This window comes from Hypanus sabinus, chromosome 28, assembly GCF_030144855.1.
Source record: "Hypanus sabinus isolate sHypSab1 chromosome 28, sHypSab1.hap1, whole genome shotgun sequence".
NCBI classification, from domain to species: domain Eukaryota; kingdom Metazoa; phylum Chordata; class Chondrichthyes; order Myliobatiformes; family Dasyatidae; genus Hypanus; species Hypanus sabinus.
Window position 1 is genome coordinate 23,977,416 of NC_082733.1, and position 19,654 is coordinate 23,997,069.

Here is a 19,654-nt window from a genome sequence, read left to right on the forward strand (position 1 = left end):
TACAGTTATGTTAGTTTAGGAACTGCCTTACAAGAAACAAATGGCTCAAGGTCTAACGTGTCATTTGCATCAAGAAAATATTATGGTATGTTATCATAAGAGCAGAACACCACAGAAACTGAAGATGCTGAGATCTGGAGCAACACACAAAAGTACTGGAGGAAATGGAGACTCGACATTTCAGGTTGAGATCCTTCATCCGGACTCTGTGTTTGAGTCCAGATGAAGAGGTTTACTGAACCAAAGCTGACATATGAACTTTTCAAGCATTTGTTAAAAAAAATACTAGATCATACAGTATTTTTTAAAAATCTCTTATGGTCAGTAAGTTTCTATTCAGCTCAGTATTCAAATCTTGCTCTTTGTAATATGCTGCTCATTTAGATTGAAGTTTGCAGGTGATACAAAAATTGTTAGTGGTTTTGTCAGGGAAGCCAATTGGTAGAAAAGCATGGAGAAGTCAAGGCAGGACACTTGGGGAACAAGGTAAAAGGCACTGTAAGTGGGAGAGGTGTGGAAGAATAGATGACCATGTAGCATGTACTCAAAAGCAGGGGTTCAGTTCACAGACCTCTTGCTTGATGGTATTGGTCCATGGCATAAAGAAATGTTGGGAACTCCTGCCCTACAGCTAGTAGGTGATTAAAAAGACACGTGGATTCTTTTTGCCTTTAAGTGAGACCGAAAAGTAAGACCAAGGAGGTTCTGATGGAACTTGTGTAAAATGCTAGTGGACCACAGCTTGAGAAGAGTTTATTGGTCTTGTTACAATATTGGAGGAAAGACGTGATTGCACTTGAGATATCTATGAGAATGTTGCCATGACTTGAAAATTTTAGCCCCAGGAAAAGAATGGACAGGTTGCATTGCCTTCATTGGAACAAAGGAGATTACAGTGAAATTAAATTGTGGTGATAATAATTTATAAGGAGGCTAGAGAAAAAAATATTTTCATTTAGAGAGTGGTAGGTATAGCAGAGATAGACATTGTCAATAGATTTAAAGAGTACCTGGATGTGCACGTGAAAAGCTGTAGCCCTGTTGCTGGGAGGTAGGCTTCGATTAGGTATCTCCTTTTTTTGACCAGCAGAGGCACAGAAGGTGGCTTAGTGGCCCTATTTTGTATCCAACAATTTCTCTTTTTCTATTTAAAAACGTAATTTCATTTTTTTGGCCTAGAAGTGTCTTTATCTTTGAAGCTGTAGATCTGGTATATATGAAAGCACTTTGCTACTTCTTAGACCATAACATCATAAGACATTGGAGCAGACTTAGGCCAATCAGCTCATCGAGTCCACTCCACCATGCCACCATTACTGATTTATTATCCCCCTCTACCACATTCTCCTGCCTTCTCCCAGTAACCATCAACACCCAGATTAATCAAGAATCCATCAACCTCTGCCTTAAGTATGCTAATAAACTGGCCCGCACAACTGTCTGTAGCAATGAATTCCACAGATTCACCACCTTCTGGGTAAAAATTTTTTCCCTCTTTGTTCTAAATGGACATCCCTCATTTCTGAGGCTGTGCCCTCTTGACCTATATTCCTACACTGTAGGAAACATACTCTCCACATCCACTATCTAGGATTTTCAGTATTCGATAGATTTCAATGAGATCCCCCACCCCACCATTCCTTTAAACTCCAGTAAGTACTGGCCCAGAGCCATCAAATGCTCCTCATATGTTAACACTTTCATTCCTGGGATAATTCTGGTAAACTTCCTCCGGACCATCTCCAATGCCAGAATATTTTTTCTTCGATAAGGGGCCCAAAACTGTTCACAATACTCCCAGTGTGATCTGACCAATGACTTACAAGGCTCAGTATTAGGTCCTTGCTTTTATATTCCAGTCCTCTCAGAATTTATGCATTTGCCTTCCTAACCACTGAGAAGGGTCAAAGGAGTTTCATAAAAACGATTCCAGGACTGAACGGCTTGTCATATGCAGAGTGTCTGATGATACTGGGCCTGTATTCACTAGGATTCAGAAGGTGATTTGAATGGTGAAAGGCCTTGATAGAGTGCAGGTGGAGAGGATGTTTCCTATGGTGGGAGAGTCTAAGACCAGAGGGCACAGCCTCAGAATAGAGCAGCATCCTTTTAGAGTGGAGATGGGGAAGAATTTATTTAGCCAGAGGGTGGTGAATCTGAGGAATTCTTTACCACAGGCAGCTCTGGAGGCCAAATCTTTATGTATTTTTAAGGCAGAGGTAGATAGATTCTTGATTGGTCAGGGCATGACAGGATACAGGGAAAAGGCAGGTGATTGGGGTTGGGAGGAAACTTGGATCAGCCAAAATGAAATATCGGAGAAGACATGATGGGTCAAATGGCCTAACTTTACTCCTATATAAAACAAACCTGCAAGGCAGCCTTTAGGGAATCCTGCCCAAGGATTCCCAAGTCCCTTTGCAACTGCTTTCAGGATTTTCTCCACTTTAAGAAAAATAGTCCATGCTCTTATTATTTCTACAAAAGTACAGAGAAATAAGAGAGGAATGGCAACTACTAAGAATGCTCCAAGAATCAACATAGAATCAATGGGTCAAATGGCCTCCTTCTATAGAGATATTAAATATTTCCTTCTGTAGAAATATTAAGTGTAAATATCTGTATCCACATTCCCTGGACTGTCCTTGAGCAGAGTAGGCTGAATCCCACAATTACATTTCCAGTCTCAAACATTCTTCATATCATACTAGTCTCTGGGGGAACTTAACATTTAACTAATACCCTGTAGAAGTAAAGTTTCCTACTTTAATTTCTATGGCCCTCTTAAAATGACTAATTAATCTACTAGAACAGTATTAGGCAAGTTTAAACTGCTATTGAAATTGATGCAGGAAAGGTCTGCTTTACTACTTAACCAAGTTGTTTAATGTTCTTGTTTATTAACTAGTGAGAAGGAATAAGAAGTCATAACACCCAAATAATCTTGACATACTATAATGGCAAAAAGTAATCAGGAACTGGAGTTACACTTCACCATGTGCTTGAGAAAATGCTCTACTCCAATGTACAGTAGTTCTAGTTTTAGTGCAATATGAAATCAGACATAAATCTGACTCTAAAGTTATATGGGTATAGTACATACATGTTGATACAGCCAGACCCTGATAAGAAAGTAACAGGCCAGAAAAGGTAGGAATCTTCCCAACCATCTTATAGTAAGAGCAAAATCATACAAATTACAATATTGTTATAAAAGATTTCCATTACACTGCAACTGTTTCATTACAGATCCTGGCTACACATTCCACTTAAGAGGTCCAGAAAGGGGACAATAAAGTTTCAAATTGCTTCCTATTGTTGAACCATTTCTGAATCCACCTTGCTGGCTATCCCTGAATTCCAATTTAACCTTCCAAATCAGTCAACCATGTGGGACATTATCAAAGGCCTTGTTAAAGTTCATATAGATAATATCCACTGCCCTACATTAATCTCTCCCTGTAGTTACTTCTTCAAAAAAACTCCAAAACGTTTGTCAGACAAAACCTCCCACACACAAAATCATGCAGACTATTCCTGATCAAGCCTTGACTATCCAAGTAACGGTCCTCCAGGACTCCTTTCAGTAACCTCCTTACAACTGAAGTCAGGTTCACTTTCCTGTTGTTCACTGGCCTGTCCTAGCTATCCTTCTGGAAAAATAGAACATTAGCAACCCTCCAGTCCTCTGGAATTTCACCAGTGGCTAAGGATAGAAACATAGAAGACCTATAGTACAATACAGGTCCTTCGGCCCACAAAGTTGTGCCGAACATGTCCCTATCTTAGAAATTACTAGGCTTACCCACAGCCCCCTATTTTTCTAAGCTATGTACCTATCCATAAGTCTCTTAAAAGACCCTATCATATCCACCTCCACCACTGTTGCTGGCAGCCCATTCCACGCACTCACCACTCTGTGTAAAAAATTTACCCCTGACATCTCCTCTGTATCTATTCCCCAGCACCTTAAACCTGTGTCCTCTTGTGGTAACCATTTCAGCCCTGGGAAAAAGCCTCTGACTATCCACATGATCAATGCCTCTATTGGAAGCACAAGGGCTTCCAGTAAGGTCAATGGTTTCACTTGGGGATTTGCCCACTTTAATACACTTCAAGGCTGAAAAACATTTCCTTCGTCATAAAATGCCTTTTATCTATTTGATATAACTTTTGAGCTAGCTCTTGTGATTCCTGTTGACATCAAACAGAAAAGGATAGAAAGCTGTTTTAACAATCTGACCACTCAATGAAAAGCAAGTTGTAAAGACACCTATAAATATCTAACATTTTGGGATCATTTTTAGGGTAGTTTGTGATTATTGCATGTCATAAGTGCAGCATTGAGAAAAAAATATTAACATTAGACCCATGTTTCTCAAAGCTGTTAAAATGATTTTTCCTCCTGCTTATTTCTTCCAGACTGGCTGGCTGGTGGTGTAGTGGCATCAGCGCCAGACTTTGGAGCGAAGGCTCCTGAGTTCGAATCCAGCCGGCCCCCTTGCACGCTTTCCATCCGTGCTGGGTTGAGCGTCGAGCTAGTGACTCGGCCTCATAAAAACAAGAAAGCCTGCAAAAAAAAAAATGCCGTCATAATGTCGTCCCGATGACTCCACTTGGAGTTAAGGGCTTTCTTCTTGGTTTCAGGGTACTTGGAGGCACATGATAAAATAGGCTGAAGTCAGCATGGTTTCCTTAATGGAAAATCTTGCCCGACATATCTGTTGGAATTCTTGGAAGAAATAACAAGCAGGATAGACAAAGGAGAATTGGTGGATATTGTGTACTTGGGTTTTCAGAAGTCCTTCAACAAGTTCCACCCATGCTGAGTTGAGCATTGAGCCAGCAAGTCAGCCTCGTAAAACGGGCAAATGCTGAAGGCACAGAGAGGAACTAACTTTGACAGGGTGCCATACATGCTATATAAGCTAAGAGCATGTGTATTACAGGAAAGATACTAGTACGAATAGATGATTGATTGATTGGCAGAATGCAAAGAGTGGGAATAAAGGGAGCCTTTTCTGGTTGGCTGCTGGTAACTAGTGGCGTTCCATAGGGCTGTTAGGACCACTTCATTTTATGTTTTATGTTGATGTTTTGGATGATGGAATTGATGGCTTTGTGGGCAAGTTTGCGGATGATACGAAGATAGATAGGGAGGCAGGTAGAGCTGAGGAAGAAGAGAGGCTACAGAAGGACTTAGACAGATCTGGAAAATGGTTAAAGAAGTGGCAGATGGAATATAGTGTTGGGAATTGTTTGGTCATGCACTTTGGTAGAAGAAATAAAAGCATAGATTATTTTCTAAATGGAGAAAAATATTCAAAAATCTGAGATGCAGAGGGACTTGGGAGTCCTCATGCAGGATTCCCTAAAGATTAATTTGCCAGGTCGAGTTGGTGGTGAGGAAGGCTAATGCATTTTTAGCATTCATTTCAAGAGGATAAGAGTATAAAAGCAAGGATGTAACGTTGAGGCTTTATATGGCATTGGTGAGGCCTCATATGGAGTATTGTGAGCAATTTTTGGCCTCTTAGCTAAGAAAGGCTATGCTGATATTGGAGAAGGTTCAAAGGAGGTTTATGAAAATGACTCCAGGACTGAAAGGCTTACCATATGAGGACTGTTTGATGACTCTGGCCCTATACTCACTGGAATTCAGAAGAAAGAAAGTGGATTTTATTGAAGCCTATTGAATGTCGAAAGGCCACGACAGTGTGGATGTGCAGAGGATGTTTCCTATGAGGAAGGAGTCTCAGGCTTGAGGACGGAACATCAGAATAGAGGGGCATCCGTTTAGAACAAAAATGAGGAGAGTTTTTTTTAGCCACAGAGTGATGAATCTGTGGAATTCATTGCCACAGGCGGCTGTGGAGGCCAATCATTGGGTACATTTATGGCAGAGTTTGATAGATTCTTGATTGGTCAGGGCTTGAAAGGATATGGGAAAAAGACAGGAGATTGGGGCTGAGAGAAAAATTGGATCAGTCATGATGGATTTGTGAAGCAGACTTGATGGGACAAAAGGCCTAATTCTGCTCATATTTCTTATGGTCCTAAATCAGGAATGGAAGAAAGCAAACTGATTATTATTTTTAAGTTAGAATCCAAGTGAGCTGATACTACCCTGCTGCTTTAACCCTATTGAATAGTTTTGGATAGTCAAGGCAAGTTTATGTCATTTAACTATATACATGTATATAACCATATAATACATATAGAAATGAGACCTTTCTCTGAACCAAGGTGTATAGCACAGTAGTACACATAACACACAAAACACATGATAACTTACGAAGGCAAGGATAAAATCTACAAATGAAATGCACATAAATAACAAATGAAAGTGCATTAATACTAAATATTGTAAGGTACAGATTAACCAGTGACACGTTGAATGCGATGTGCAGGGAGTTCAGAAGCCTAATGGCCTGGGAGAAGGAACTGTTTCTCCTCCTGACCATTCTTGTTTTTATGCTTCGGTGTCTCCAGCCTGACGGTAGAAAACCAAATGGATTGGTGGGATCCTTAGTAATACTAAGGAATCTGTGTACGCAGCATTCCTGATAACTGTCCCCAGAGGATGGTACAAAGGCCCCTATGATCCTCTCAGCTGTTCTCATCATCCTCGTAGGACTTCTGGTCTGATGCTCAATTGCTTCCTTACCCGATGGAGATGCAACTTCTCAGGATACTCTCAATGGTGCTCCAGTTAAACACAGTAAGATTGGGGGGCGGTGTGGTGGGCAGCCTTGCTTGCCTCAATCTTCTTAGGAAGTGGAGGTGCTTCTGTGCATTTTTGTTCAGGGAGATGACATTAAGGGACCAGGTGAGGTCACCTGTGCTGAGAACTCCCAGGAACTTGGCACACTTAACTCTCCCCATGGATTCGCAGAGGGGGTTGGTTTATCTGAAGTCAAGGCCTGATCAAGAATAGTCAGCATGGTTTTGTGCATGGGAGGTCATGTCTGACAAATCTTTTGGAATTGTTTGAACAGATAACTGAGAGGTTATATGAAGTTAGGGCAATGGATATTGTTATATGAACTTTAGGAAGGCATTTGACAAGGTCCTACATGGCAGACTGATTTGGAAGGCTAAGTCGCATTGGATTCAGGGGGAGCAAGCAAGATGGATTCAGAAAGTTCAGAGGTAGGAAGCAGAGGGCAAGGGTTCAAGGCCATTCTCCGAATCGAGGCCTGAGACTATTGAGGTGCCCCATTGCTCAGTTTGGGACCAATGCTGCCTGGCCTAGAGGCCTGAATTATAGGGCGAGGTTGGTCACACTGGATCTTTACTTTCTGGAGCACAGAAGGGTGTTGGGTGACCTCATAAAAATTTATAAAATCCCCAGGGACATGGAATATTCTCCAGAGTTGGGTGACTCCTTCACTAGAGGTACAAGATAGAATGAGACAGTTAAAAGAAATCTAAGAGATAATTCCTTTACACAGAGGGTAGTGAGTACCTGAACTGAGCTGCCAGTGGAAGTGTCGGGTGGAAAAAATTACAACATTTAACAAGGATTTTGTGGTGCATGGAGTGGAGGGGCTTGAAGTATTATGGGACAAACGGGGTTTCAAGGACTAGCAGGGAAGTTACTAGAGCTGACTGGACCAACTGGGCCAAAGGATCTGAATCTGTGCTGTATTATTCTCTGACTCTGTGAGTAATGGCCACTGAGAAAATTGTCTAGCTGGCTCAATTTATCATTGGTACAAGAATTCTAATTTCAGGTTAGGAAAATACAAAATATTTACAATTTTATTTTGATGCACTATTTAACATTAGAGTTAGTGCAGGCATGGGCAAACTACGGCCCGCGGGCCATATGCGGCCCATTAAGCTTTTTAATCCGGCCCGCAGAACTTGATGAGATTATATTAATAAATCTTGTTAACGTTTTTTACCCGCAATTCTGGCGTTTTCCCAATAGATGACGCACTCTATATGCATTGACCTTTGTTGAGGTGCAGCGTATTACTCCACATTTGCGCTTTACTCTTTGTTCGGCTCGACCTATTTGTGTGAACAGGCGTTCAGCGTCATGAACATCAACAAAGCCAGCCACAGATCCAAGTTAACTGACCAACACCTCAGATCCATCCTGAGAATCGCCACAACAAAACTAAATCCAGACTTTGATGCGCTGGCTAAAAAGGGAGACCAACAACAATGTTCCCACTGAAATTAAAAATAAGTTTCTTTGTTGTGTTATGTAAAAAATGCATTTGAAAATATTTTTTTCAATAAGCCGTACATGTTACATGTCATTTCTGTTAAGTGATGGAGATGAGTAGTGCACAGGTGCACATACGTTCTCAAAATAAAAAAAATGCGCTCCAGATCAAATAATGCGCTCTGCATACTGGCGCGCTGTCATTGTTCTGTCTTTGTGCTGGTCGTTGTTGAGTTTTGGCAAAGGGGACAATTGAATAAGAAGGAGCAGGACAAGTAGACCTGCATCTCCTACCGTTTTTGAAATAAAGACAGTCAGGAGGAGAGTGATGATGATAATATCTTGAAGGATGACAGAATTTTCAGTGCTTTAAAATAATAACTGTTACTATTAAAAAAAGCTGTATTTTATTCCTTTAATTTTCAGTGCTTTAAAAGTCATTTCAATAAATAGCTAAATACCATGGGACTTCAATGACAGATATTTTGTTGTAATGCATTTGTTCATTTTCAATTGAAATTAAAGCACATGTTTTCTACATATCCCATGATATTTTATTTTCTCTTATGAGGTGTATTACCAAAACACTCCGTCCATCTGCTCCTGGTCCGGCCCCTCTGTCAAATTTTAGAACCCTTTGTGGCCCACAAGTCAAAAAGTTTGCCCACCCCTGAGTTAGTGAATAATCTAAAACCCAAATGAACAAGAATTTCAGCTGAGGTGTAAAATTGTTAATATTCCTTTAAGTTGATTTGTAACGACTACTTCATGGTTTGATGTGTTACTAAAATTGTAACAATGTAATAGCTAGCTTCTTTAGTCATTGAACTTTTTCAGTGATTTAATCCACCAAAAAAATCTCAATTCCTCTGAAGTTCATGCATACTTTGGATAGAATACGATAATTAATGGGATGATTTTGACTCTAATATGTCAGTAACAGGAAGATCATTTCCATATTTCATGCTGATTCTCAATCCAAGCTTGATACAGAGAGAAAAATTGATATATGCGAAGTTTCTACTGAGAATTCAGTACAAAGAGTGATGTAACTGAAATACTATGTATTAATAAAAAGTGCCTATATTTCTTTCAGTCAGTTTTCTGTTACGGAATTGGGAAGCATCTAATCCATTGGGAATCCAGTTTGGGTTTCACCAGTGCCATTTGGCCCCAGATCTCAGCATAGCCTTAGATCCAAGAGAAAAAAATTCTAATAGTGAGGTTATACTAACAACCCTTGACAGAAAAGCAGTATTTAGCAGAATATGGCACATGGGGCCTTGGTAAGATTAAAAATCAAAGGGCTTGAAGGGAAAACACTCCAAAACCTACTTGATACAAGACAATCATCTCAGGTCATCCCTGTAGAGGTACCCAAGACAGTGCCCTAGGCATAAAACTAGCTTTATCAGTTGCTTTATCAATGACCTTCCTTCCACCATAAGATTAGAAGTTTGGACGTTAACAAATGATTACATAATTTCAATACTATTTAACAGCTCATCATAAAAAGATACTCAGCACTCAGACATAGGCTAATAAATGGTGCTCTTGTGTAGCTCAAGTGGCTAGCAATGATGCAATATCTAGCCATAGCTGAGAAATGGTCTACAATATTCATGCTTCCAACATAAACAATATGTTTATCTTAACAATATCTTTCTTTGATACGCCAGATATTATTACTGTTGTCAACCATCATCATCCTCGGGGTCACCACTGACCAGAAATTCATCAGGATAAATGGCATACATAAATAAAGTTATTAGAGACTTGGTATCTCAACTTGGAGCAGCTTCATTTTTATTTCACTTTTCAGAAGGTGGTAGCCACCTAGATCTACTACCATACCTTTGGGGAGCAAATGCTGATGGAGAGAGAGTGACAAAGGAGGAATAGAAATTTTTTTCTAAATCAGAATGGGGACAACTCAGAGAACATACAGGTGGTTGTTTTACCAAGTGTCTGAAGTCCTTCTTCTGCTTGGTGGTAGAGGGCTCTGAAGGTGCTATTGAAAGAGTCAAGGCAGTGTTTTTAATGGACAGCATGCACTGCAGCCATAATGCCAGTGCTGAAGGGAATGTATGTGAATGGGGTAGCAATCAAGCTGATTGTGTTGTCTTGGAAAGTGTTGGAGTTCATAAGTGTTGTTTGAGATGGAGAATATTCTGCTATACTCTCTTTCATGAAAGTAGTTGGTGAAATGTTTTTGGGTGCTAGGAGATAAATCAAACTCAGCCAACCACAGCATCTTTTTGCTAATCCCAGTTTTCCAGCGCACCTAATAAACCTCCAACTCATAAATTACTCATTCGCACAATATTAGAGTACTGAAAGGTCTGCTGATAGTAATGTTATTAAGTATCAAGGATATGTACTTTTGTTGGAGATGGTCATTGGTGTGAATGTTCCTTACCACTAACCTGCCCATGTTTGAACATTTCCTAAATCTTGATGGACTATGTTTAGCTAATGTGTTGCAAATTGAATTGAGTATTAGCACAATCATCATTGAAGCAAGTGAAGATGGCATGGGTTGGGATACAGCACTGTGTCCTCCAGCAATATTCTGAGGCTGAGATAACTGGCCTCCAAAAAGACAACCACTTTCCTTTGTACGACCAATATAATGGTTTTAGCTTGATGCTCATTGACTTTAGTGTATAAGGGCAAACAAAATGGGCAAAGAATGGCTTCTGTAATAGGGAATACTCATACCAGGAAGACTGTAGCAGTTCAAGAAAGTGGTTTATCATTCACTTTTTAGCATCGAACCTTAGGGAACAGCAGACAGCCTGTGCCTTGAATCTGTGAAATAATTCTTCACCATCACTCTTGGTTCCTGTCATAAGCCATTGCATATCCTATTACATCCATATTGCTACTGCTTTATGTTCCTTTAGATCCAGTTTTGTTTGTAAGTTTATTATGTTGCATTTAATTAACCTTCACTATGACCTTATCAAAAATAAAAATAGATAGGTAAACATGATTTATCTTCAATAAATCAATATTGACTTTCCTTTATTAGGCCATTCTTATGCAAGTAACCATTAAAATGTCCTTATTAGGCATTTCTACCACATTTCCCAGAACTATGGTTATTTTACCAGCATAGAGTTGTGGATAGGTCATTTTTCTACTGAAGACAAAAAAAACAAAATTATACTACATGTAGATCTTCAGTATCACTCACAAGTCTAAGGAGGATCATAATTGATTTGACCAATGGCCTCAATTCTGCTTTTCTGCCCAATTCCTGTCATCTTTAATTTCTTTACCATTCAAAGATCAATACACTTAGTGAGTCCACAATTGCTGCCCTAATGAGGTAGATAATTCCAAGTGTTGACAAACGTCAAGGAAGAAAATTTGCTTATCCTCCTGACCTCTTATCCTTTGACTACGTCCCCCTCATTATAGAGTCCTCCATCAAGGGAAGCATCCACTTTAGAGGATTCCAAAGAATCTTGAAATCTTTCAATTGGAATGTATGTCATTCCTATAAAACTTCAGAAAATATAGACCAACATCCCCAAATGGCCACCTCACCATTCCAGGAGACAACTTAACAACAGCATTTTCTCATGTAGCTTGCAAATCCAGCCTCCTCCCCTATTTACCACACTTCATCATTATGCTTTCCAACACTTTATTTTATCTCATATTTCTCCTAATTCAGATTTTACCCAATTTCTCATACTCAAAAACTAATTATAATATTTCAGTCTGTGTCTTTTACACTTCTACAGAAGAAAATTTAAAATCATAATATGAGATGGTTTTGAATACTCAAGTTACTTTCCTCATCCAATGTGAGACACTCATGAATTCTTCAGTCTTTGACCAAGTTCATAAGTGAAGAGATTCCAAAATTCACCTACTAACTTTTGCCAAGTGTGAATGTCAGCAATGCTTGGAGTTATTGATTGATCTACAAAGTATTATTTAATTATCATTATTTAACTATTTGTGTTATAACAGCAAACAAGAAGGGGGTTTGGTGATCCAAAGTTATCTTGTAATAAAGGTATTATTGCAGACTACTAATTGTTCATCAACTTAATCCACCTCCCATGAAGCTATCTGAAGGAATAGAGGCAAGTGATACATTAGAAATTAAACATAGGTTCTCGAGGTTAAATGTACTGGTTTGGGTTATCCTGAGAAAAGGGGAGCAAATTTCTAAGTGAAAGAAAAAAATGTGTACCATTACTCAGTGGTACCTTCAAGTACATGTAGTTCATAATGATATCTCTGGAAATATTTATGGACTGGTAAATGACTTACTGCTCTTCTGCAGTGGGATAGATATGAAAATAAATTTATAATAGGAATGTTTTGCATGTGTCAAGTGATGAAATATAATGGCGATAAAGTATGTGCTGCTCTGCTGGAAACTGCTTTTTACAGTTATATAAACTAATACTTCTATCATCAACTTTTTACTCTGTATAGCTGACCAATTCGTTTTCTTGGATACAAAATAAAGTTACTTTTTTTTAAAAAAAAAGAAAACCATTGTACTAATTAGATTAAATGTGCAAGCCATGAAAGAAGATGCCATTCTGCAAGATGGCTTGCTAATTATATACATATTCTTTGTAACTAATAACTTACCATGGCTTTCAATTAATTTAGTTACTTTTGATCCTACCTGAAACTAAATATCCATAGAAACTGTAGTCCAATGAATAATACCAGACATTTTTTCTTTGTATGAAAGCACATAACTCATTTATGATAACTATATATATGAGTTCTTGTTTTTCATATTCATAAAACCACTTCCACAACTTATTGTAGAGGCTTATAATTTAAAATTCAGATTAGTGGTTGGCTCTCCAACTGAAGTTTCCAGCAATATGTACGATCAATCCAAAGCTGTAATAACTGTCCACCATCAAAAGGATTAGACCATGAAAAAGGCAAATCTCTTTCCCCCACAGTGCCTTGGAAAAGTATTCAGCTCCAACCCTTTTGTTCACATAAAAGAACATTACAACCAGAGACTTAGATTAATTCAGCTGAAAATTTTTATTTGTGAATCACATGCTCCTTTTTCACAGTAGAGCCCAAAATTCAGGGAAAATTATAAAGCATTAAGAACTAAAACTTCAAACACTGAAATTTCAACAGTTCAAATATATTTGCTGCCCCCAGCACCTTTGCACAGAGTTTAGATGAACCACCTGATGCAGTAGTCTTTTTTGGATGTCTCTTTTAGCTTTGCATAATGTGACGGAGCAAGATTTGCCCATTCCTTCTTGCAAAATTGCTCAAACTGTGCCAGGTTCGTTGGGGAGTGCCAGTGGACAGCAATTTTGAGGTCTTGACAGAGATGTCCAATTGCCTCTGGACTTTGACTAGGTCACTCAAGGACATCAAAGTTCTTCATTTGAAGCCAATCCATGGTTTTTCTGTCTGTGTGCTCTGAGTTGTTGTCCTGCTGAAATACAAACTTCCTCCCCAGTTTAAGCTTTCAAGCAGAAGCTAGTAGGTTTTTATCCAGGATCTCTTTGTATTTAGTAGTGTTCATTCTCCCACCAATCCCGATCATATTTCCTGGCCCTGCTGCTGAAAAACATCCCATTACACGATGCTTCCTCCACCATATGCACATTGGGGATAGAGTTACCTGGCTGATGCACAGTATCAGATTTGTGCCACATGTACTGCTTAATGTTGAGGCTAAAAAGTTCCACTTCGGTCTCATTTCACCACAAGACCTTCTTCCATATGTTTACAGTATCTTCTAAGTGACACTTTGCCCGCTCTTTATGGGCAAGGATATACTTTTTCTTTATGCTTTCCTTGCCTCTCTTCAACAGGGCCTGATCTAGGCAATGTGGCTGCAGTTTCATATATTTCCAATTGTTAACAATGAACTTTACTGAGCTCTAAGGTATGTTCAGTGTCTTTGAGATAGTCTTGTATCCTTCCCCATACTTGGTCTTTTCTATGATCATTTTCCTAACTTGTCTCAAATGCTCTTGTCTACAACTTGGTCTGTTGAAAATCTACCACACTGTTGTACCTTACAGAGAGGAGGTATTTATTCTTATGAATTCATTGAAATTAGGTGGTCCTTCAATTTTCTACATCAACAAATTGGATAAGTTAGTAAAGTAATAAACAGTATTACACCTGTGGAAAGTTAGCAGAGTACTTACAAAGGGATGAATACTTCTTCAACCTCAAACTTTTGGTTTTTAATTTTTAGTAAATTGTTGACAGGATTCAGAATTTTTTTTTTGATTTGACATGATGAACAATGTTTTTTTTTAGATTAGCTCAAAAAGTCGCACTTCAATACATTTTAAATTTATAAAACGAGACAGTAAAATGTGAAAATAGTTGTGGTGGCTGAATACTTTTTCAAGGCATTGTATTAGAAACCTCCACAAGAAATATGTCAATAGGCATTGTATGGAGTATTCAGAATTCTGATCAGAAAGAGCAGCCAGAGGTAGTTCACTCCCCTTAGGTGCTATATTGCTTGACAGAGGAAAATATTTTAAAATTACGGTACCAAAGCAAATAGTAATAGACTATTTAAATAAGATTTATAATTATTTTAGCACAGGTTAAATTTTACATTTTTCAACTTATTGTAACAAGGTAACCTAATTATCTTTAGTGGCTGATCCATTTCCCAAAACACAATGAATACAAAAGAAAATGTGTGTTTTATGTTAACTCGCTCTTGAATTCTGTTTTTTTTTCCCCGCAGATGGTAACATATCTAAAGAAACGGAGCACTTTTTTTCTCCCATGATTGCAGCAGATTGGAATTACTGAGCAGAGGATAAAGAATAGTGACATCGTGTGGAAATAAGAAAGCCCTCTCCAAGTTCATAGCTCCCTCTGATGACCATGTGGACATCTGACAAAGGGAACCTCACTTTTTTTCTTTGTTCATGCAGCCAACTGACAGCTGACTGGCTAAGATCTAATTACTTCCAAGTGAGGTCAGGGAAAGGCATTTATTGAACAGAACTGCACAACAACAGGCTCATGATGCCCAGAAAATCCCTCCCATGTTAACACTTGATTTATGGAAACAATTATGATTCTGCTGGAATCTTCCTGGACTGGGATATAATCCACAATGACACACAAGCTGATGATGTGAGTGGAGAAAACAATGGATATTTTCTGTGCACAAATTGTCTTCAACATAAACAAAAGTAAGTTTTTAAATCACAAATCATCTATTGTTATATTTAATTTCTACAATTGACACGAGAATTTTTTGAATTAAACTGGCTTAGATTAAACATGTGTATTTGACATTGAGGTAGTTGTGAATGCTTCCAGCCAGTCTAGACAGCGAAACAAAAATTCTGTATAGGAAACACGGGAAGTTCCATAGAAAGCATTTGGTTTACCACATAAAATATGTCGTGATTACTTTTGAATGAATGCATACAATATGACAAGTGTACAGAAGCTTGGGGAATTGATTAAGCAACAGGGTTTAGCGGAGAAGTTAAAACTTCAGTGGAATAGTAATGTAGAACTAATTTTATGCTACAAACATCACACTTTTTAAATTATGTATGTAAAAGACTAAAATTATGGACATTTTGAAAACAAGATACATATTCTACTTTTTGACTTTACATATTTTTTTAAAGCAGGAACTGGCAACTAACTGGAGCTTTTTAAAAAAAATTGGTATACACCTCCAAGCTTGTTGCTATGGTTGTAATTTATTTGTAACAGCTGACTGTAATGGCTTGTTAAAGTTAAGTGATACTTCTGCTTGCAGCTTTATTATCGTCAAACCTCTCTGTACAAAAGGAAAATACTAATAGCAAAGAAGATCAAGACATTCAAGAGTACTACAAACTGAATTGCTTATAGCGGAAATTGTCAGTGCATCACTTCTGAGAAGAAACTCTGGCTCAGCACCATAAACTTTCTCAGGAAAAATTACACACATTCTAAAGTGCTATGCCACAAATAAAAGAGATCCAAGGTCACGGAGTCCAGGCAGAAGCTGAGACCCTAAACTAACAGCATTCATCTGATTGAAAATTTAAATTGCAGTATGTCATTCATGAGAACCCAGAGCAGTGCACTATAATGCGCAAATGGATGCAAACATGGATCCTGCCAATATTGTTGTACAGACTATACTTTCATTGTATCCTTCTAGCAGGAAATGTGTCTATCGCTTGCAATGACATGATTCCAGACCAACTAGCTGCAAGTGTGAACTGTTCCACCAGTCCTGAACGGCACACCAGAAGTTACGACTACATGGAAGGTGGAGATGTAAGAATACGGAAACTTTTCTGTCGAACACAATTTTATCTGAGGATTGATAAAAAGGGAAAAATCAAAGGCACAGTTAATCCCAGCTGCAATTACTGTAAGTAATACTTTAATTAGTTTGGAAAGACACACACTAAAGGCTTTAGCAAATCAAATGAGTGCACAATTTCAAGTTTACTAGGCTTTATAAAGCAAATTGACAATCTATCCCAAATCATTTATATTAGCTTAAAACATCTGGTACTCATTTTTTTTAAAAAAATGTATACCTCTCAGTGATACAAAACCAGCATATTTTAGTTTTGCTAATGTATTAGTTGACAGCTGGTAAATGTTTGCAGAAATTATCCCTTTTATTCAAACTGACAAGGAATAGAGATATCAGATAACACTTTAGACCAAAGTAAAAATCATTAGAGTTATCTGTTTTTCATGTGTGGACATTTGAAGAGTGAATTACTGGGAAAGTGGGTTTGTCTGACAATTCCTTTTGCCTCAGATTGTATTGCTTTTAACAGTAGATTTTGTAAACAAGAAATATACAGTAAAATAATCTGCATGCCAATTCATTGTATCTTTACAACTTGGCATTCTAAATACATTCCTTTGAAATCATTTTGATTTTACTCAAGTTAGATTACAGTTCAGAAATGGTTATTCCCAAAATGTAAATTGCTTAAATAACATTATACATATACTTGAGCATTATTCTGGCATGGTCTAAAGATGATTAGTAAGATTGATTTTTGAGAAGGTTGTAAGAGAACCAAGTTTCAACAACTCTAGAATTGCTTTAATTAAAAAGAGGAATGATCTACAGAAATACCCTTCCTAGGTTTATAGCTTTTTGAAACACTGCCAGATTAGAAAAAACAGGTATTGTTATTGCTATAAGTGCAGCAAAGTGGAGATGTGATTACTCATCAACATAGATTACGCCTTTTAACATCTTGTGATGGATCGCAAGTATAACACAACAGCTTTTAAAACCAAATGGAGCTTTATTAATGCAGTAACAAAGTCAAATACATTATTTCAAAGAAACAAAATAATTGATTTGATAGCTAAATAAAACATACTTTACCCATTAACATTGAAACAATATATAAAGACACTATTAATTTATTAATGGTGGAGAGGGTCAGTAGCTTTAACTTCCTTGGTTAACAGATCAGAGGATCTGTCCTGGAACCAGCACACAAGTGTCATTACTGAGAAGGAATGAGAGTTCCTCTACTTTCTTAGAAGTTTGCGGCATGTCACCAAAACGTTTACAGATGCACAGTGGAGAGTATCCTAACTGGTTGCATCATGGCCTGGTATGGAAACCACAGTGCCCAGGAATGGAAAAGATTAGAGAATGTGATTGAAACAGCTTGGAACATTACAGTAAAAGCCCTCCCTACTATTGAGTACATTTGCATACAGTGCAGCCACAAGAAAGCAGCATCCATCATCAAAGACCCCCCGCCATCCAGGCCATACCCAGTTCCTGCTAGTACCATTGGGGAGGAAGTATAGAAGCCTTAGTTTCCAAATCACCAAGTTCAGGAACAGTCATCACTCTACAATCATCAAGCTCCTGAACTGGAATGGACATCTTCAATCACATTACTCTGAACTGATTCTAATACCTACAGACTCACTTTCAAGGACTCTTTACAACTCATGTTCTCAGTATTATTTTATATATATATATATTTAATTAATTTGCACAATTTGTCTTCTTTTGAATAATGGTTGTTTGTCAATCTTTATGTATAATTTTATTGTATTTTTCCTGTAAATTCCTGCAAGAAAATGAATCTCAAGATGGCATAGGGTAACATATATACACTTTTGATAATAAATTTACTTTTAATTTTGAATATTATGAAACGTTAACAGTAAATCATTAAGTTAGATGGTGGAAAATAAATCACATCTGTTAAAGAAATTGACAGTGCTGGCATATAAAGATGCAAATTACAAGGGGTAAAAGTAGCCCAAATAATTGTGACCAATAAACTAGTCAACTTACAGCTCTTGCACTACTACTGCATGACATTACAGTTCATCTGTAACATTGATCCACCTCATTATAATCTTTTTCTGAAATTATTCTCCCTAACCCCAGTCTCCCCTCTGCACTTGGCTAGGTTGAATGCTTGAGGTTTAACAATTTCTAAGAATGTTACCAGTTCCTTATGAAACCCACTAGGAGACATACTTGAGTACAGGAAGCAAGGAAACCCTTTTTCCTTAGCTGAACATTTCTTCTGTTCATCGGGCACAAAGACATAAAAAGTAACGAATTGCAACTAATCCAATTGGTCTCTCAGTTAAGAACAGCAAATGTTAGCCAAAGTCATCAATTGTCAGATATTTGTTTAATATCAGTGGAAATACTCTTTTATTTTGCTTCGGTGTAACAGTAAGGTAGAATGCTAATTTTATGCCGAAATCAATGGCTTAGATCCAGTATCGACTCCAGGTAAAATTAAAATACTGCACAGGCTACAGAGTTTTTGCAACTATTAAATCCTCAAAAACTTTCTGTGATTACAACGGCATGAAGGCCTGTGAGCAATTCGTTGAACCAGTTTAATAATTTTGTTCACCTTGCTGTCCCTGAACTTAATGGCAATGAAAAAGGATCTATTAAAATTCAACGCTGGCAGCTCTTCTCTGGCAGCATTAGATAATGCCATCATTAACTACAATAATAAGATACACAAATCAGGAGGTCCTGGATAATTAAATCAGTATTGAACACTCAGTGAGCTAATCTCATCCAGGTCTGTGACTGGGTTGTTTGAATTAGTTTCAGTGCTTAGGCTAAGCAGAATGAAAATCAGCCAAAGTTCACCATCTGATTGTTATCGTGTGACTTCTTCTAGAAAACATATTTCTGGCATTGTACAAGGACTCAATTGGCCCTGTGGTAAAATAAGTTGGCTTCTCAAATTGTCTGAAAATACATGAAAGGAAGATGATCACATTGGCAAGGAATTCCTGCCCATGGAAATATAGCATAGAAAGTCTAACATGGTTTGGGGGGCTGCAAGAAATTTGCAACAAACATTTGTTTTATTTGTATTTCTTAGCAAGGATAAAAGAGCAATACCATTTAAATTACTGAGCTTCCTGACATTGTTTCTGTTTTCATGAATCAATAGCCATATCAACAATGGGTGCACGACATAATCA

At 37.9% G+C, this 19,654-nt stretch overlaps 2 protein-coding genes across 2 annotated transcripts in view; one reads left to right on the plus strand and one right to left on the minus strand.

Annotated features, from left to right (window-relative positions):
• The window catches only part of LOC132382315 (protein FAM227B-like), a 235,453-nt gene that overhangs the window by 23,248 nt on the left and 192,551 nt on the right, over positions 1-19,654 (minus strand). The gene's annotated exons all lie outside the window — the stretch shown is intronic.
• Positions 16,274-19,654, plus strand: part of fgf7 (fibroblast growth factor 7) — a 59,181-nt gene continuing 55,800 nt past the window's right edge. The window contains exon 1 of the mRNA XM_059952470.1: positions 16,274-16,562. Coding sequence (XP_059808453.1) covers positions 16,274-16,562 — 289 coding nt within the window. The remainder of the gene's footprint in view (positions 16,563-19,654) is intronic.